Here is a 21,021-nt window from a genome sequence, read left to right as displayed (position 1 = left end):
TTTGGAAGAAGGGGACAGTTAGCCTATTCTAGCAGAGATGGAAAGGACCCGATGGACAGGACTTTGAAAATTTAGGAGTGGTATGGGATGGTCCATAACCTGATGACTCTGGAGGAGGCAGGATGTGAATGGGATCTGAGCCCACCTGGTGGGGGTGGAGGAGCCTCTCCTGGTATAACCACTGGGTGTAAGTAATGGATGCCTTCAGGTATAGGAAAGCTGGGAGCTCTTTTCTCATGATCTCCATGACCTCTGAGGAGGGGGAAAGTAGGTGCAGTGGTGGGAGGATTCTAGGTGTGAAGCCTTCCTTTTGAAGAGGGAATCGGTCAGAGAGGATTGGGAGGCCACAGAGTGATACTGAAGATCCCTGGGCTTGGTGACTATAAGTCATTCAGGGACTCTCTGTGTTCTACGATCTGCCCTCTATGAGCCCAGCTGCATAAACGTGGGCCTGGAGAAGACAAGCCATTGGCTCCCTTCGGGGTTGGGTTCCCCAGGGAAGTGAAAAGGGGATGTCAGAGAGGGAGGTATTCAGGCTTTTGGCAGGAGTGATTGGATGATAGACCAGGGCATCTAAGTGGCTGGGAGGTAGGGTAGGTTATAGATTCCAGAAAGATTGTGGTAGCTGTTTTGAATAACTGAGCTAGAAAGGGGGAAATTTGTGTTTTGAAGTTAAATTGGGTGCTGAATTAGTGATTTTTAAGCTGCAGCAGCAGCTTGGGATGGTAATGTCTAGATTATGACTGTGTGTAGGTTTTTTTTTTTTTAAGATTTATTTGAGAGAGTGTGCATGTGCACGAGAGCATGGGGGAGCAGAGGGAGGAGCAGACTCGCCGTTGAGCAGGGATCCTGATGTGGGGCTCAATCCCAGAACCATCATGACCTGAGCTGAAGGCAGATGCATCACTGACTGAGCCACCTAGGTATCGCGACTGTGTGGAATTCTGTGATTAAACAAGGAAATGGTTTTAATCAGTCATATTTCTCATCATAAGTGTAAGAAACATTTGGATCAGTAAGGTACCAGTTCTAAAATTTGGATAATCTTAAAGAAATACTTTCTCTAAATAGTAACTAATTTCTTTTGCTTTAAAGTGATTAATTTCCCCACTTTTCTGTGTGGTCCCCAATTTATATTTTGAAGTTATTTGATACATTGCAAGAGGGTTTTAGGGGTTATTACCCTAATTGGGTTCTTCGGAGAGAAACATTGCTGATATCATTAAAACCTGTGGATCTGGGGCACCTGGGTGGCTCAGTGGGTTAAGCCTCTGCCTTTGGCTCAGGTCATGATCTCAGGGTCCTGGGATCAAGCCCTCCATCAGGCTTTCTGCTCAGCAGGGAGCCTGCTTCCCCCTCTCTCTGCCTGTCACTCTGCCTACTTGTGTTCTCTCTTTCTGTCAAATAAGTAAATAAAATCTTCAAAAAAAAAAAACCCCACCAAAAACCATGGACCTGTTAAAACCATCACTTATTTTTGTTTAGCACATTGTCTTACTAGGTAACATACTCGTCTACTTGTACTTAGGGGTTATCCTGAATATTCCTCAGAGCTGTGTATTCTGTGCTTTCAAATCATTTCAGATAATGTAATACCTTTTGGGTGGGAATACCTGTCTTATCAGCTACAGTTACCAATAGAGTAGTTTCTCTACCAGCTGGATCATACTGTCATTTCTCACTTCTTTTCGTCTGGCTCCTGATGAAGGGGTCCGATGAACATCACCACGTACACTCTGATGAGAAAGAGAAATCCCTTGTATGTACAAAGTGGTAAAAGACCCCCTACCAAGGTCAGAATTGTCAGATAATCAGCACTCCTTTACATAGAATATTAAGAAGTTTTAGATAGTTTGTGTATTTGAAATGGTCTTTTTCTTGAACGGATTAATATCTTTTGTGCTGTTAGCTTCACTGCCTTTCCTTCCATTTCATTTTAGGAAGAAAAAAAAAAGAACCCTAGAGAGTGTTGGACCGTTCCCTTGGCCGCTTATACAGTGCTAATGAGGTGCCTTCGGGAAGGGGTAAGCCTCCTTTGTTGTCCTCTGTAGACACCTGCCATTGTAATAACCCTTCAGGCACTCTGTGCGGATGTAGCCTGCAGCGGTGCAGGAGCTTGTCAGCCCAGTATTGCTCCTGAATTTCAATAATCCCAACATGCTGCCGTGAGCAAGTGACCTACAGCAGAGCACGTGTAAAAACCAGCTAGCTTTCTCCTTCCCTTTTGACAATGTCTTGCCTTTTAAAAGATGATAACAAGCACAAACAACGTAAGTAGATTTTTACTAACATGTTCTCACTCCTCCCCTGCTTTTAAGCTTATTGAGACACCAGTTTAGTAAGCAAGGGGTATGCAGGGACTTTTCTGTGAGCCTCAAAAGCCCCCTGATTATCTTGTCAGGTTGCCATTTTGCAGTTCAGAAACAGGAAGCTTCCACTGGTACCCATGGATTTTTAATATTAAATAGTGTTTATTTCGTGTTTCCCCCCCCCCCCCCCCAGTTTATTCACTGTCCTTCTCATGCTGTTGTTTGTGGCTGAAAAATCAGCCAACTGTCCATCCAACTGACCAGTATATGTAGCTCCTGTGTGTTGCTGTGCAAAGGATTTGGTAGCTGACCTGAAAGGTTTGTAATTTCTGTTGGCTTTAAACCATTTGACATGGCTTCACCCAAGGCAAAGCCATAGGCGAAAAACATTCCTTAAGGAGTGAAAAAAATATGTCACAATAAACATCCTCCTTTTGAGTTCATTACTTGCTGTGTTGTATGGAAGTGGAATGATGTTGCAAGTGTAGAAGAGCTCTGCGAGGTTTGCCCCCTAGTGATCCAGAAGTGAAGCTTGAACACTTCCTAGTCCATAGGGTTGGATGTGTTGTCAGCTGTTGTTACGGGACATGAATAAAGCCGGTAAGTCATACTTTATCAGTAATATGAGAATTAAGTCCTGTTTATCTGTAGTCCCAAGATATGTTTCAGTTTACCATTCAAGGCCTCAAGCTAAGCACACTTGGGGGCACACAGATGAAGAAGGTGAATATTCTCTTTACACACTGATCCCATCTATTGCAGGAGATAAAGATAAAAATATAAAGTGGAATATGTCGAGTGTATAAATGTGAACAAAATTTGGGAACTCAAGGGAGAAAGGAGTCTTCTAGAAACTTAACAGTGTAAAGAAATTTATACAACTTTGTATTTTAATTTTTAAAAGTTAGATTAATGTGTAGTAAAAGATGATTAGTTCTAGTCCATGGGATTGTATCCTTTATTGAATATCTTCTCCCCATCCCCTGCTGTGTTTATCACTGTATATGTAATATGAAGAATAATGTCTGATATCCATGTATATTGTTATTAAATAATTATTAATAATTATAATGACATTTTATATTTTAGTAGCACATGTACCTTTCAATGTCTTGGTATGTATGACAGGGCTTGTGTATTTTTCATGAAGAGGGAGGGAAGTCCAGGACTCTATAACTAATGAAAATTTTATTTTCTATCTGAAAAGCAGTTAGATATGTGCTTGGCACAGGTGCCCCTTGCTTTTCAAAAGTTCATGTTACCCTGCTTCACTTTTACAAAAGACCCACGTTAGCACTTGTTTTCTCTAATTGAAAGAAACGGGAAGAGGATTTCTGCTTCTATGAAAAAAGATGAAAAGCAAAAATAGCCTTCAGATTTGTTTTGCAGCGAGTTGTTATACAGGCAGGCCTTCCCCGCCCTGTAAAGCAGGGAGAGTGGCCCTGCCATGTTTCTTCCTTTCCCTGGAACTCTACTCAGCATCTCAGCATCAAGCCACCATGGCTTTGAACCGTGGTGTCTTTGAGTGTCTGGGCTTTGTCTGGATGTATTATCTTCATCCGTTAACAAGATGTGTCCTAAGATATCAGAGAAGCCTGAGAGAAGTTATTTTTGGGGTCTGGGACTACTCAAAATCTTGTCTATTTAAATTAATGTAATTGCTCTTCACTTTACACCATTGGGGCTTAGGAAACTTTTCACAGGAACACAGTACTTCTGGATAGTGGGGGAAACCTGAACTTTAACTTTGTCTCTGTAAAAGAGATAAAGTAAGGGATGATTATATCCTGCCCTAGAAAAAGGTTTCTGTCTTTACAAAAATAACTCAATTGTAGCAGTTCTTTAATGTAATAGGTATAATGTCTTTAAGACATAGTTGAGGGTAAATAATTAAGCCTCTTATCTTCAACAATTAAAACCTTTTTCCAGGTAGGAAAACTGTTTTCCCAGAACCTACTGATGTTTCTGAATGTAGGTTCTTTTTTGTGAAATATACATTATAAACAAAAGAACATGTGAAATTTTTGTGTATGCTTATATGTATGACTAAAAGCACACACTTAGATATACCCACTCTTGAAGGAACTGAAAAGGGCTGGTGGCTTATAGAATTCTTCTCTGTCCCTCTTGGATTGCAGCTTGCTTTTTCTTTTAAGGAGTAGCCACTATTCTGACTTTATGATAAATATTCCTAAGTTTTGTTTTTTTTGTTTTTTTTTTTAAAGATTTTTTCTTTTATTTGACAGAGATCACAAACAGGCAGAGAGGCAGGCAGAGAGAGAGGAGGAAGCAGGTTCCCTGCTGAGCAGAGAGCCCGAAGTGGGGCTCAATACCAGAACCCTAGGATCATGACCCGAGCTGAAGGCAGAGACTTTAATCCGCTGAGCCACCCAGGCGCCCCCAAGTTTTTTTTTTTTTTTTTTATCATGTTTCCATCTTTGATTGTATTGCTAGACATTCTTCATTTCCTTCCTTCCTTCTTTCCTTCTTTTGTTTTCTTTCTTTCTCTCTTTCTTTCGAGGGAGGGACAGAGGGAGATGGAGAGAGAGAATCTTAAGCAGGATTCTTGCCCAGCCCAATGTGGGGGGCTTGATCTCACGACCCTGAGATCATGACCTGAGCCAGAATCAAGAGTTGGATGCTTAAGCGACTGAGCCACCCAGGTGCCCCTATATTACTAGATATTTCATTGCCTGATTCTTAAGGCTAAACGTCATATAAATAAATGGCACCAAATCCTGTAGAGACTTAATTCTTTAGCTCCAATGTTAGGTCAAGATTGATACATGCTAATTATGAAAACTGTCATTCATTTATACTACTGTGTAGTATGTTGTTAGAATACATGCTTCAATATACATAGAAACATGTGTACATCAGTTATACTCCTACTGGTAGGGTATAAAAGTACCCCTTAACCCACATCTCGAACATTTGATATAGTCAGACTCTAAATTTTTCCAAATTTCATGGACATTAAATATTTTCTCATAATAGTTTTAATATTCATTTTTGTGATCACTGATAGGATCACCATCTTATTTATTTATTTATTTTTTTCATTTTGGTTTTACATTGCTTTGCAGGAATTCTGTACTCTGCCTCCCTTACTGCAAGCCTATTGTTATAAAATGTTTGAAATATTAGAAAAGGAAAGAAAACTATAATGGTGACCTTTATTTCCATCACTTAGTTTCAACAGTTTTTAACATTTTGCTCTTCTTTCTTTGTTGTGGTATAGGTGTATATATTCATGTGTACATGCATTTATTACTCGTTTACTCATTTCTTTATTTTCTGAACTGTTTGAAAAGATTGCAGACATAATGGCACTCTACCCACTTGAATTATGTGTTCTGGATATTCTGTTTTTATGTGTTACAGATATTTTGTGATTTATGGTTGGACATTTCATTTTCTTTATAGTGTCTGTTGATAAGCAGAAGTTTCTCATTTTAATATAGCTAAAATTATCAATCTGCTTCATTATGATTTGTGGTTTTTGGGTCTTAAATGCTTCTCTTCTTCATCATTAAGATGGTCTATTCCATTTTCTTCTTTTTTTTTTTTAAGATTTATTTATTTATTTGGCAGAGAGATCACAAGTAGGCAGAGAGGCAGGCAGACAGAGAGGGCAAAGCAGGCTCCCTGCTGAGCAGAGAGCCCGATGTGGGGCTCGATCCCAGGACCCTGAGGTCATGACCTGAGCTGAAGGCAGAGGCTTAACCCATTGAGCCACCCAGGCACCCCATCCATTTTCTTCTAAAAGCTTTATTTTCCCTTTTTCTATTTAGAACTTTAATCTGTTTGCAATTATTTTGTGCGTGTGGTGCTATGTATGGGTAGTTTTATTTTAAAAAGTAATATGGATATCTGATCTCCCAGCATTATTTAATGAGAAGGTCACCCTGTCCCCAGGTCTGCAGTGTCCCCTGTACCATCCATGTCTCTTCCTGGGCTCTTATTGGAGTATTATCTGTCTCTGTGCCATACCACCCAAATATTTTCTATTATTTAATAATTTTTAAGTGGGGAGCCTTTCCCTACTAACATAATCTTTTTATTTTCTTTATGATTTTATTTATTTAAGAGAGAGCATGTACAAGAGAGAGAGCATGAGCACTTGGGACAGGAAGAGTGAGCAAGAGGCCCGATACAGGACTTGATCCCAGGACCCTGGGATCATGACCTGAGCTAAAGGCAGACACCCAATCATCTGAGCCACCCAGGCACCCCAACATAATCTTTTCCAAGAGTTTCTTAGCTCTTTTTGTTCCTTTCACTTGTGTATAGCTTTTACACACCTCTTCAGGTGCGCCCGTTGGGATCTTAAGAATATATCTGTAAATAAATATGAGGAGAATTAGTTGATATTAGAAGATGGAGGGTCTACTCAGTGAGAAGACTTATAATAGGAAAATGATACATTTGATTGAAAAAACTGAATTAAGGAAACTGAAGTTTCTTTGAATTCTTGAAGACATTTAGCTAATGTATTTATTGCTTAAGTTAACTCTCTCAGATGTAGGTCTCATTCTTTGCAGCTAACATTTCTGAGACCTATATGATGTCCTAGCTGGGTACAAGAAAAGTAATGAATTAAGACACTGCCCTCCATTCATTTTTTTAGGAAAGAATTATTTTTTACCTCAGTTCTGTGTGTCTGCCTTTTATTGTTGTTTTTATAACTTAATTTGCTTTGGTTTCTTTGTGTAGTCACTAAGACATTTCCGGCTGTGAACTGTTTTCTTTCTCTAGTGTTAGCTGTATCTCACTGGTTTTGACATATAGTGTTTCCAATGTTGCTGTTTTATTGATAGTCCCCAGTTCTCATTTTAAATTTGTCCTTACTCCAGGGTTATTTATGAGATGGTTAAAACTTTTTCAGGTGGGTAGGATTTTATTGTCTTTCCCCTCCCTTTGTTAAAATAGTGAAGTTGCATTACCTTATCAAGAAAGTGGTTTGTCCGGGGCACCTGGATGGCTCAGTTGTTAAGCATTTGCCTTCAGCTCAGGTCATGATCCCAGGGTCCTGGCATCAAGTCCCATATCGGGGCTCCTTCTCAGTGGAGAGCCTGCTTCTCCTTCTCCCTCTCCTGGTCCCCCTGCTTGTGCTTGTGCACGTGCTCTTTCTCGCTCTCTCTCTCTCTCACTGTTGCTCTCTGGCAAATAAATAAATAAATAAATAAATATCTTAAAAAAAAATTCCCCAAAATGTTGTTTGTCCTATTTCTATTTGGATGAAAAAAAATTGTGGTAAAGTACACATAACATAAAACTTAACCACTTTAACCACTAAGCATATAGTTCTGTGAAATTGAGTACATTTACATTGCTGTGCTATTTCTTTTGTTTTAAATATAGTGAGATGTCCTTATTGCCTCACTGAACTGAGTTTTTTTTCTGCATCAAAACTTAATAATGTGTCTTGTTGAATATGGGCCATTGGTTATGGGCCTGGTAAAAACCAGGTTTTTACCCCTTTTCTTTCTTTTCTCTAATTTCTGCATTGGGAAGAAAGCAGTATAGAAATTTTACTTCATTTTAATTTGATATGTAGACTTCTCAGAAGCCAATTTTAGTTTTAAATTATAAAATTTTTTTTGTTTATTACATATAGAAAATTGGCTTTGCCATGAGATATTTGTAAGTGTTGTAAGAATAAAGCATTTTAAAATCAAATACATTGAGACACTGGATTAAACAAGGTTGGACAGTTTTGGTCTTTTTTAGTACTTTTCAGAGCTTATAATTATGACTCTACTTGGGATAGTGTATGCAACATTTTCAAAGCAATTTGCCCACAGACCCACCTTACCCTATGTCATTGTGGGATGCACTTTGGGAGAGGAAGCTATGAACTGACACAGACTGTTGGGAGTTTAAGGTAGTTTTCAGTAGGTTTTCTCTAAAGTTATCTAAAATATTATGAACATGTTTCCCAAACAGCAAACCTACTTTCTGAACATGATTTCTGTTACTTTTAACAATGGTGATAGAGATGCAAATTAGTTATTTTTGTACTTGTTACAGTTGTCAGGTGGAGAGAGGGGAAATATTTAGAGTAAGAGACATGTGGTGGACCACAAAAACAATAGGAAGATCTGGTGTGACTGTTGAAAAAGGAGTATGGCAGTATGGAAGGAAAGGTTTTCATGACACTGACTGACTTTAAGAATTGGGGCTAGCATTTCAGAGACCTTGAGCTGGGAGACAGAGGACGTAAATTTCAATCCCTCATGTGCTACTCTTTAGTTGTTTTATCTTGGTCAAGGTCTGGGTGCCCTACCTGGTGGTATTTCTTACATAGGAGGACACTTGTTCTTGATGATCTTCCATGAGCTGAGGTGGGCCCCTTCTGAGTCTGACAAATTTCCCTTCCGTTTCTTTGACCTTTATGTTTACATACAGTAGTTCCCTCCTTGGGATCATTGCTGTAATGATCTCAGGAGTATTTGGCAATGAACTTACATGATGTATGTTTTATATATGCATGGAATAAACAGGATGAGAAAGATGACATTTCTCTGAGGTGTTTGTTTTAATCCGGGTAGGTAGCAGCCCATTTTACAACCCCAAAGAAGCTGGAAATAGGTCCTAGACAATTTTCACGTATTTGGAGGAAAAGATTAATATAGGTGCTAAACTGACATGGCATAGGTTGTAGTTAAAAATATGAGTTTAAAAAAATAAACTGTTGGCTTTATTGTTTTATTTCTGAATAATATTCAATAATTTTGGAGTAACAATTATTTTAAGAGGAAATAAGAGGAAATTTAATTTTTTAACTAGAGCTCTTTTTTTTTTTTTTTTTTTTTTAAGGAAACTCTGGTAAAACTATTTATGTGTTTAATTAGAAAAGACTGGGCTTGAATTAGTATGAAGTGCCAGAGATCTTAACCACTATATGTATTATCTTTGAAATGTTTTAGACAACTAGGGTTCCTAAAACAAAGAGAGAAATGAGTTAAAATTCTTGGTTTTTGATAAAAGTTAAAGCTTTTCTATATTTTCTGATTTTGTTATTGTAACATTTTATTTTATCCTCTAATGAAGAAATATGTGTGCCTCAACATCAGGTTCTTTCTCAGTACTCACTGCTCTGATGGCATTTTTGCAGTGAGACTGGGCAACATGTATGTGGAATAGAAATGATCCAGTGTTTTCTTTAGTACTATGCATGATTTTTTTTTTTTTTTTGATCTAAGTATAGTATACTTATTTGATGGTACATGACAAGGTTAGTGCTCCCCAAGCTGGGGAGGTTGGAAACTGTGTAGAAGTCAAGAGATTCTCAGTGTGTTGGGGAAAGAGTTGGGGCAAGGACTCCTCAGCAGCTGAGGGCCTCTTTTTCCTCTTGCTCTAATGGGGTCTGGGGTCCAGAGGGCTCTTACTCCTTGGAGGCTGTGTGGCCCATAAAGTCCATCACCTGGTTGTTATAGCCGAATTCATTCTAATATCAGGAAATGAGCTTGATGAAGTGGTCCTTGAGAGCAATGTCAGTCCTAGCATTGAAGGTGGAAGAGTGGGTGTCACTGTTCAAGTCACAAGAGACACCTGGTCCTCAGCCCAGGATACTCTTGAGGAGACCCTTTAGCAACTTCTTGATGTCATTATATTTGGCAGCTTTCTTTAGGTGGCAGGTCACATCCATGACTGACATGTTGGAGGTAGGGACCTGGAAGGTCATGTTTGTGAGCTGCTTAATCAGCCCAGGGATAATCTTGCCTACAGCTGTGGCAGTACCAATAGAATGTTCTGGGCAGCCCTTTGACCATCATGCCACAGCTTCCCAAAGGGGCTGTCCAAAATATTCCGGGTGGCAGTGATGGCATGGAGTCCTGAGTCTCTCCATGATGCCAAAGTTGTGATGGATGATCTTGGCTAGAGGGGCCAGGGAGTTGGTGGTGCAGAAAGCATTGCTATCAGTCTTTAGGGAGTTGTCATACTTCTGGTTTTTGCCTATCACAAACATGGGGACATTAGCAGAAGGGGGAGGAATGATGATCCTCTTGGCCCAAACTTCCAAGTGAGCCGAGGTGGTGCCTTGCCTTATCCATGGTGGTGAAGACCTCTTTGGACTCCACAACATACTTAGCACCAGCATCACCCCATTTGATACTGGCAGGATCTCACTCCTGGAAGATGGAGATGGGCTTTCCATTGATGCAAGTTTTCTGTTCTCAGTCTTGACTATGCTGTTGAATTTACCAGGGGTGGAATCATACAGGAACATGTAGACCATGTAGTTGAGGTAAATGAAGCGGTCATCTATGATTACAGTATCCATTTTGCCAGAGTTAAAAGCAGCCCTGGTGACCAGGCACCCAATATGGCCAAATCACTTTACTTTCACCTTCACCATCATGTTTTAGGGGTATGGCTGGCACTGCATCAAAAGATGCAGCCATCTGTTGAATAGGAAGGAGCAGAGAGCCACTATTCATAATGTTTTGAATGCTATTCAGTAAAATGTAGAAGGGCTTACTAAGTAAAGTAAGGTGGAGTTACCTAATGTGTTTTGAAGTAAACCTTTGAGAATGGTATGAGGAATTGATCCTCAATTCTGATCCTGAATTAGTACCAAGTGAGATAGACCAGCTTCCAGAGATGTGTTGTAGGGTAATAAGCACAAAGCATGGCATTTTCCATTCAAGGGTGAGGTTGCATCTCCTCTCCTCCTGTGGCAGAAAACTTCACAGGGGAGGTTTCAGAGTTTGGCTTTGCTGAGTTCAGTATGTGAGAACTGGTAAAATATCAATTGTAATATGTTTCAAGGATTTATATTGGTTGGATTTCTGTGTAAATTTTCATTTTCATTTGACTTATTTTTATCCCACTACATGCTTTGCACTGTTAACAAATCCTATAGCTCTTCTGTTTCTTACTCATTTAATACCTTTCCTTAGAGTTTTTCTATTTATCTTTTTATTAATATATAATATTTTTAAAGATTTTATTTATTTATTTGACAGACAGAGATCACAAGTAGGCAGAGAGGCAGGCAGAGAGAGAGAGGAGGAAGCAGGCTCCCCGCTGAGTGGAGAGCCCGATGCGGGACTCGATCCCAGAACCCTGGGATCATGACCTGAGCTGAAGGCAGAGGCTTTAACCCACTGAGCCACCCAGGCGCCCAATCTTTTTATTAATATTTTTAGCTTATGGTATTATGGTTAGAGGAAATGGCATATGTATGATTTTAGTCCTTTAGAATTTGTTGAGACTTCTTTCATGACTCAGTATGTGTATACTGAGGGGGAAAAAGGCGAATTCTCTCATTGTTGGATAATGTGGTTTTTTCTGTCCATTAGGTCAAGCTTATTAATCTGTTAGGGATATAAATCTTCTGTATCTATGCTGATTGCTTCTTGTCTGTTTATTTTATCAGCTACTGAGATAGGTTTGAAATGCCTTCTTTGGTACATTTGCAATTTTGTATTTTGCCTTTATGTATTTTGAATATTAGTTATTAGACATATAAAAAAATATATATTTCCCTTGGCTTATTGAAATTATCATTATCTTGTTACTTAAAAATTCAACAGTATAGGGCGCCTGGCTGGCTAAGTTGGCAGGGCATGTGACTCTTGATCTTGAAGTCATGCTTTCAAGTCCCATGTAAGGTGTATAAGTAATCATAAGATTACTTATGAATAAATAAAATTTAAGAAAGTCACCAGTAATGCTTATTGTTCAAAGCCCATTCTGTCTTAAATTAATTTAGTTTTACCATCCTGTGCTGGTTACATATGACTGGCATATCTTTTTTTTTTTTTTTTAAGATTTTATTTATTTATTTGACAGATCACAAGCAGGCAAAGCAGGTGGAGAGAGAGGAAGGGAAGCAGGCTCCCTGCTGAGCAGAGAGCCCGATGTGGGGCGGTATCCCAGGACCCTGGGATCATGACCTGAGTGGAAGGCAGAGGCTTTAACCCATTGAGCAACCCAGGCACCCGAGAAAATTAATTCTTAAAAGCAAGCAAACAAACAAAAAAACCAGTAACAGTCTATAAGACACCTTCATGAACAGAACTGGAAGGAAACACACTTCCCATCAGTTTGTAGGGATGTTCCATCCTCCTGGACCAACAGCACATGATGCCAAGGGTTGGCTTCCTAAGGCCCACAGCTGGCTGAACAGAAAAAGCCCTAAAATGCATACTTCAGTTTCGATCCAGTATGCTCCTTAAGTTTCTGAACCGTTGTGAATATGTATATACATGGAGAGTTACCTGTTTTAAGAATCTAAGGTTTTTGAAATTCATTATCAGCTTATCATCAGAGGTGTATCCATACCCTCTTGCCTTGATTTATTTTTACTTTAAAAATTTTTTTTATTAACATATAATGTATTATCAGCCCCAGGGGTACGAGTCTGTGAATCGCCAGGTTTACACACTTCATAGCATATACCTTCCTTAATGTCCATAACGCCACCACTCTCTTCCTACCACCTTCCCCCCAGCAACCCTCAGTTTGTTTTGTGAGATTAAGAGTCTGTTATGGTTTGTCTCCCTCCTGATCCTATCTTGTTTCATTTATTCTTTTCCTACCCCCTAAACTCCCCACATTGCCTCTCAACTTCCTCATATCAGGGAGATCATATAATAATTGTCTTTCTCTGATTGACTTATTTCGCTCAGCACAATACCCTCTAGTTCTATCCATGTCGTCGCAAATGGCAAGATTTCATTTCTTTTGATGGCTGCATAGTATTCTGTTGTGTATGTATACCACATCTTCTTTATCCATTCATCTGTTGATGGACATCTAGGTTCTTTCCATAGTTTGGCTATTGTGGACATTGCTGCTATAAACATTTGGGTTCACGTGCCCCTTCAGATCTCTACATTTTATCTTTAGGGTAAATACCCAATCATGCAATTGATGGTTGTAGGGTAGCTGTATTTTCAACTTTTTGAGGAACCTCCATGCTGTTTTCCAGAGTGGTTGCATCAGCTTGCATTCCCACCAACAGTGTAGGAGGGTTCTCCTTTCTCCACATTCTCTCCAGCATCTGTCGTTTCCTGACTTGTTAATTTTAGCCATTCTGACTGGTGTGAGGTGGTATCTCACTGTAGTTTTGATTTGTATTTCCCTGATGCTGAGTGATATGGAGCACTTTTTCATGTGTCTGTTGGCCATCTGGATGTCTTTGCAGAAATGTCTGTTCATGTCCTCTGCCCATTTCTTGATTGGATTATTTGTTCTTTGGGTGTTGAGTTTGATAAGTTCTTTCTAGATTTTGGACACTAGTCTTTTATCTGATATGTCGTTTGCAAATATCTTCTCCCATTCTGTCAGTTTTCTTTTTTTTTTTAAGATTTTATTCATTTATTTGACAGAGAGATCACAAGTAGGCAGAGAGGCAGGCGGAGAGAGAGAGAAGAGGAAGCAGGCTTCTTGCTGAGCAGAGAGCCCGACACGGGGCTCCATCCCAGGACCCTGGGATCACGACCTGAGCCGAAGGCAGAGGCTTAACCCACTGAGCCACCCAGGTGCCCCTAGTTTTCTTTTAGTTTTGTTGACTGTTTCCATTGCTGTGCAAATGCTTTTGATCTTGACAAGTCCCAATAGTTCATTTTTGCCCTTGCTTCCCTTGCCTTTGGCAGTGTTTCTAGAAAGAAGTTACTGGGATGAGGTCAAAGAGGTTGCTGCCTGACTGGTGTATCTTTACCATTCTCTTATTAGCCTTTCTGGTGGAATGACTTTTTTTTTTTGGTTTGTTTGATGTGTCTCTTTGCTGTGTTAAAAAAACTTTTTTGCTTTATAGTTTTTCTTTAGTATTTATTCCATTTATATTGTAGTTGTTGGTATAGTTGTCTTTATAGCTACTTTCTTATTTAGTGCTTTTGTTTTTTCTCTTTTGTGATTATATTTTTCTTGATGTCTTTTTAAAAAATAATTCCTTTTATTCTTTTAGTAGTTATTCTCCTGCTCTTGTTTTTTAAATCTATTATTTCTGTGAATACAATTGTAGGGTGACAATATTTTTAACAATTAAAGATATTGTTTTAGTGTCTTTTGATTGCACTTGTTGCTGTTAAGAAATTAGCTGTTAGAACAACTGTGGCTCTTTTGAAAGAGATACTCTAAATCAAGTGAGGACCTACTTATGCTTTTAGCTTTTGGACTTCCCCTCCTGCAATATCCTTTCCCTAAGAGACACCTTCAGCCCCCAACCCAGATCAATGAGGGGCCAGGGAGATGGGAGACTACCTTTTCTTCATCTCTATTATACTTGGTTATAATACACTGGAAGCTCTAGCTTTAATTGGGGCTGGGTTTTCATCTAACTTCTAGTTTGCATGTGCCCTGACCTTCCCTCTCATTCTTCTTGTTCATCTTGTCAGACAAATGCTCTCAGTGTAAACATCAGCTTGAGAGCTCTCGGTACCTCTCAGGGTTCTTGCCTGTACAGTCACTGGCCTAAGAATTTGGTACTAGTTAGTTCATTGATTCTTTTAAGAAGGTTTATTTTCTTATTTTTTATTGAGCATTTTTAGTCACTTTTAGAGGGAGTTGTCCAGATATGTAGCCCACTATATATCAAGACATAGAAATCCTATTCTATTGAATTGACTAGACTGAATGAATTACTGAAACAGTAAACCAAACAAAATAAACTCCAGGTACCTGGAAATCTTTAGAAGAAATCTCATGGTTTTACTAAATCAACAAATGTGAAAATAATTAATGTCAGTATTTTAGATGTTAATTTTGGTACTCTTTTGGGAAAAGTAGGCATGTAGACTAACATTGGCAGCAATTTTTTTTAAGTCTACATTAGAATTGCTAACATTATTAAAAAATAGTACAGCTCTTCATTAATAAGCCTAGTCATCATAGCTTATTTTCATAGGATAATTTTTAATCGTCATAGGTTTTATCCTCATAATATGATGAAATAGGTCTTTGATTTGAATGACAGATAATAGTGCAATCCAGTTATCCCTTCCAAAGAGTTAATTAAGCAGAAAATAGCACCAATCTTACTGCTTATATCGTGTCCCACAGGGGATTTCAGAGGGACTAGGATAGCTCATTTCAGGTAGTAGCAAGTTGAATTGGCCTGACAGCCTCACTGAGTTTATAGAGCACTGAGATGACACATGGCTCCTTTCCAACCTAAGTGCTAAAGTAGTGGTGGTTTTCCAGTCCTGGGAATGAATCCTCTAGGAATTGACTGACAGTTGTGATGGAAAGCACATGTTAAGGTGTTTGAGAAGGTCCTTCCCCGTCTCAAATTGCACTTTCCTCCCTATATGCAGGTCAAAGGTTCAGAACCTAATGAGAAGACACAGAACAAGGCATATGGGACAAAAATAACATACGTGTATGTACTGAGAGCTAGGGAGGGTGGAAGATGTAGCTTATTATTTTTGGACAAGTAGGCTCCCTTATATTGCATTCCCATGTTAGGGAATTTTTACACTGCCCAGGTACAGCTTCACTCTCCAAATGGAATACCCATTTAGATAAGACTTAAGATGGGGAATATGAGAAGACATCTCTGTGTGGTTGGGGCTGGGCTCAAGGAGAAAGAGGCAGGAGTTGAGCTGAGCAGTTAGGCATGCTCAGTTTATTTTTTCCATAATTTCCAACTAGGTGTAGCATTTTATTTTCTCTTGAGTAGAATAAATAAAGGAACAGAGGGAGGATGAACAGGTTATATACATTTGTTCTCACCATATACAAGGAAACATCAGGAATGGGGAGGAAGCAGTGAAGAAGTTCAGGTATCTTTAAAGCTTTTTTTCCCCTAGGAGCCATACAATTTATACTCTATGATATTAATAGTAGGAAGAAAAACTAAAATGTTAAAATATGCTACTTTTTATGACTTGGTTATGTGTCCATGTATGTTGTTTAATTTCTAAACTGCCTTGTGTTTTATTATTTTGATAAATGCCCAAGGATGTGTAGCTTGTAGAATGTAAAATAATTGTGCAAACCTAGATCTAACTCTGTGTCTTCTATTTTATTTTACATTTTCATGAAAAATAAATAATTTTTGATTGAAAAAGTAATGTGTACTCTTAACAATTCAAATAATGTAAACATATCCTAAGTAAAATTAGTGGACCCCACTCCCCCCAGCTCACGCATACTATACTGTTAACAGGTGTTATATCTCTTTTTATGTCTTTCCTTTACTTATATACTTACATATGTATATTTTCTTGTTAAATAAACATGGGATTACATTATGCATACAATTTTTAAGATTTTATTTAATTGACAGACATAGCGAGAGAGGGAACGTAAGCAGGGGGAACTGCAGAGGGAGAGGGAGAAGCAGGATCCCCGCTGAGCAGGGAGCCCAGTGTGAGGCTTGATCTCAGGACCCTGAGATCATGACCCGAGCAGAAGGCATGCTTAATGACTGAGCCACCCAGGTGCCCCGGCATACAATTTTTAATATAGTTTTCAAATTTCAATTGACATATAACTTACATAAATTACTCAGATATTTAGTGTGTATGTATTGCAAAAATTTTCTCCCATTCTAAAACTCTATGAAGCATAATGGTGTCATTATGGGTAGAAACTTATTTTTTATGGGGGTTACTTTGCCAATTTTTTCTTTTATGCTTAGTGCCTTTTTTTCCTAAGAAAGCTTTGCCTACCCTGAAATAGCCAATACATTCTTTATGATCTCGTCTAGAAGCTTTTTTGTTTTAGCTTTTGCATTTAAGTCTGTGACTCATCTCTAATTTGTAGTATAGAGTTTCATGGGATGTTTTATGGTTCAGAACATAGTCCAACATGGTAATGTTTTGTTTGATCTTGAAAAGGACATCGTGTTTTACTTCTATTGAATAGAGTGTTATATCTGTGTCAAAATTGGTTGATTGTGTTATCTTTCTATATCCTTATTGAGTTTCTGCTACTTACTCTGTCAGTTATTGAGAAAGAATATGGAGTTTCTCAGCTAAAGTTGCGGGTTTGTCTATGTACTCTCTCAATTTTATCAAGTTTTGCCTCAGGTATTTTGAAGTTCTGTTGTTAAGAGGCATACATAGTTAGGATTGTTATATCTTCTTGTTGAATGAGTCTTTGTGAAATGACCTTTATCTATCCCTGGAGATAATTTTTGCTCTGGAATCTGCTTTCCTGAAGTAGTATAGCCCTTCTGGCTTTCTTTTGATCACATTAGCATGATATATATTTTCCATTCTTTTATTTTTAACTTGTGAATTTATTTATAAGGGGGTTTCTTGCAGATAGCCTATATGTGAGTCTTGTTTTTTAAAAAAAATCTAATTTGAGAATCTCTACCTTTTAATTAGTATGTTTAGACTTTTATATTTAGTGTGATTGTTGAAATAGGTTTAAATCTGCCATTTTTGTTCAGTTTGTTCACCCATCATTTTGTTTCCTTTTTTCTTTTCCTGCCTTCTTTTGAAATTGACTTTTAAATGATTCCATTTTATCTCCTCTATAGAGTTATTACTCATTTTTCTTTACAGCATTCATCTCTAACATATTACAATTGACTTTTAAGTAATGATACATGGATTCATACAGATAAGAACTTTGTATAAGAAGCTTACACCAGAACTTACTGTATATAATGTTATATAAATTTATATATCCTATATAAGAAATCTAGATAAGGCCATTACACCAGGATATATCTAGTACTCCATTTCTAGCCTATTATTGTACATTTTACTTCTACATGTTTTGTTTTTTGTTCTATATATATATATTTAAAAATTTTACTTATTTATTTGACAGATCACAAGTCGGCAGAGAGGCAGGCAGGCAGAGTGAGGAAGAGAAGCAGACTTCCTGCTGAGCAGAGAGCCCGATATAGGGCTCGATCCCAGGACTCTGGTATCATGACCTGAGTTGAAGGCGGAGGCTTTAACCCACTGAGCCATCCAGGCACCCCTGTTCTATATATTTTAAAAGATTTTACTTATTAGAGTGCACACGTGAGTGGGGTGGGTGAGGGGCAGAGGAGGAGGCAGAGGGAGAAGCAGGGTGCATGGCTTGATCCCAGGATCCTGGGATTATGAGTTTAGCTGAAGGCAGATGCTTAACAACAGAGTCACCCAGGCGACCCTGTTGTTGTACCTGTTGAGGTACAACTGACACAATTTTAAGTGTGATATAGTGATAATTTGATCTATATATACAAGGTGAAAGGATTCCCCCACTGAGTTAATTAAAACATCACCTCATATATTTACCTCTCTCTTCTTTTTTGGATGAGAGCATTTGTATTCTACTCTTTAAGTAAATTCCCATTGTACAGTACAGGGTTGTCGATTATAGTCACCGTGTTTTACATTAGATCCTCAGACCTTATTTATTTTATAGCTGAAAGTTTGTACCCTTCACAAACCTTCCCTATCCACCCCCACCTTTATCTTTGTTTTTGAAAGGTATTTTTATTGGAAATACATTTGTAGGTTGACAGTTACCAGTCTTTTTTTGTTTTTTTTCCTTTATGTTTTAAAGATACTGCTCGCACTATCTTCTGGCTTGCATTGTTTCTGATGAGAAGTTTTCTGTTACCCTTATCTTTGTTCCCCTCTACATAATGTGTCTTTTTATCTTTAGTATTGTTTTTAACAGTTTGAGTATGATGTGCCTTGGTGTAATTTTTTTTTTTTTTGCTTGATTCCTTCCCAGTTGAGGTTCATTGAATTTCATAAGTTGAGAATTACTAGTTTTTGTGAATTTAAAAATTTTCAGCCTGTATTTCAACCTTCCACTGCTCTCTTGCCATCTTTGGGATTTTATTGTGTATACATTAGGTTGTTTGAAGTTGCCCTATAGTTCACTGATGCATTGATGCTCTGTTCCCTTTCCCTGCCCCCAGCCTTCTTTCTGTGTTTATTTTAGATAGTTTTTATTGGTAATTTCTATGTCTCAAAGTTCAGTAATCATTAAGTTTCCAGAATGTAATCTGTTAATCCAACTCAGTATATTTTTCATATAAGACTCTGTAATGTCTGGCCTTTTGATTTGGGCCATTTTTATATCTTCTATTTCACATTTTATCATGCTTATGCTTTCTTCTTCCTTCTTAGTGTATAGACAATATTTATAATAGCCATTTTAATATATTTTTCTCTAAATCCATTGTACGTTTCATTTCTAACTAAATTTTCTTCTTAGGAGTCATTTTTTTTTTCTGTTTCTTTGCATGTGTGGCAATATTAATGGATGCCAGACATTGTACTTTTTATATTGTTAGGTGCTAGAGTTTTTGTATTCTTATTTTGAAAATTTTTCTATTTTGCAGACACCTGGCTGGCTCAGTTGTAGGAACATAGGACTCCTGATCTGAGGGTTGTCAGTTCAAGCCCACATGGGGTGTGGAACCAACTTAAAGATTTTTTTAAATTTGTAATTATCTTTTATTCCTTTAAATTCTTGTGTGGTTTTTCTTGGATCATTTAAGTTATGTAGAAACAGTTTGATCCTTTTTAAAAAAATTATTTTATTAACATGTAATTATTATTAGCCCCAGGGGTACAGGTCTGTGAATGATCAGGCTTACATTTTTCACAGTACTCACCATAGCACATACCGTCCCCAATGTCCATAACCCAACCACGCTCTCCCTACCCCCTGATCCCCCAGCAACCCTCAGTTTTGTGAAATTAAGAGTCTCTTATAGTGTTTCCTTCCCAATCTCATTTGTTTCATTTTTTCCTTCCCTGTCCCCTAAGCCTCCCCACCCTGCCTCTCAAATTCCTCATATCAGAGAGATCATATGGTAATTGTCTTTTTCTGATTGACTTACTTCGCTCAGCATAATACCCTCTAGTTCCATCCAAGTCATTGCAAATGGCAAGATTCCATTTCTTTTGATGGCTGCATAGTATTCCGTTGTGTATATATACCACATCTTCTTTATCCATTCATCTGTTGATGGACATCTAGGTTCTTTCCATAGTTTGGCCATTGTGGACATTGCTGCTATAAACATTTGGGTGCACATGCCCCTTCGGATCACTACATTTGTACCTTTAGGGTAAATGCCCAGTAGTGTGACTGCTGGGTGGTAGGGTAGCTGTATTTTCAACTTTTTGAGGAACCTCCATGCTGTTTTCCAGAGTGGTTGCACCAGCTTGCATTCTCACCAACAGTGTAGGAGGGTTCTCCTTTCTCTGCATCCTTGCCAGCATCTGTCATTTCCTGACTTGTTAATTTTAGCCATTCTGACTGGTGTGAGGTGGTATCTCACTGTAGTTTTGATTTGTATTTCCCTGATGCCGAGTGATGTGGAGCACTTTTTCATGTGTCTGTTGGCCATCTAGATGTCTTCTTCGCAGAAATGTCTATTCATGTCCTCTGCCCATTTTTGGATTGGATTATTTGTTCTTTGGGTGTTGAGTCTGATAAGTTCTTTCTAGATTTTGGATACTAGCCTTTTATCTGATATGTCATTGGCAAATATCTTCTCCCATTCTGTCAGTTTTCTTTTAGTTTTGTTGACTGTTTCCTTTGCTGTGCAAATGCTTTTGATCTCGACAAGTCCCAATAGTTCATTTTTTTTTTTTAAAGATTTTATTTGTTGATTTGACAGACAGAGATCACAAGCAGACAGAGAGGCACGCAGAGAGAGAGAGAGAGGGAAGCAAGCTCCCTGCTGAGCAGAGAGCCCGATGCGGGACTCGATCCCAGGACCCTGAGATCATGACCTGAGCCGAAGGCAGCGGCCCAACCCAGTGAGCCACCCAGGCGC

The 21,021-nt window shown here is 38.4% G+C and overlaps 1 protein-coding gene and 1 pseudogene across 2 annotated transcripts in view; one reads left to right on the top strand and one right to left on the bottom strand.

Annotated features, from left to right (window-relative positions):
- The window catches only part of ULK4 (unc-51 like kinase 4), a 628,848-nt gene that overhangs the window by 90,985 nt on the left and 516,842 nt on the right, over positions 1-21,021 (top strand). For both annotated transcript variants that reach the window (XM_032312841.1, XM_032312747.1), the window contains exon 19: positions 1,941-2,024. In XM_032312841.1, coding sequence (XP_032168732.1) covers positions 1,941-2,024 — 84 coding nt within the window. The remainder of the gene's footprint in view (positions 1-1,940; positions 2,025-21,021) is intronic.
- LOC116573237 lies at positions 9,603-10,674 on the bottom strand (annotated as a pseudogene).

This window comes from Mustela erminea, chromosome 1 (assembly GCF_009829155.1).
Source record: "Mustela erminea isolate mMusErm1 chromosome 1, mMusErm1.Pri, whole genome shotgun sequence".
Lineage (NCBI taxonomy): Eukaryota > Metazoa > Chordata > Mammalia > Carnivora > Mustelidae > Mustela > Mustela erminea.
The sequence above is the reverse complement of the archived record's forward strand: the minus strand, read 5'-3'. Positions and strand labels throughout refer to the sequence as shown.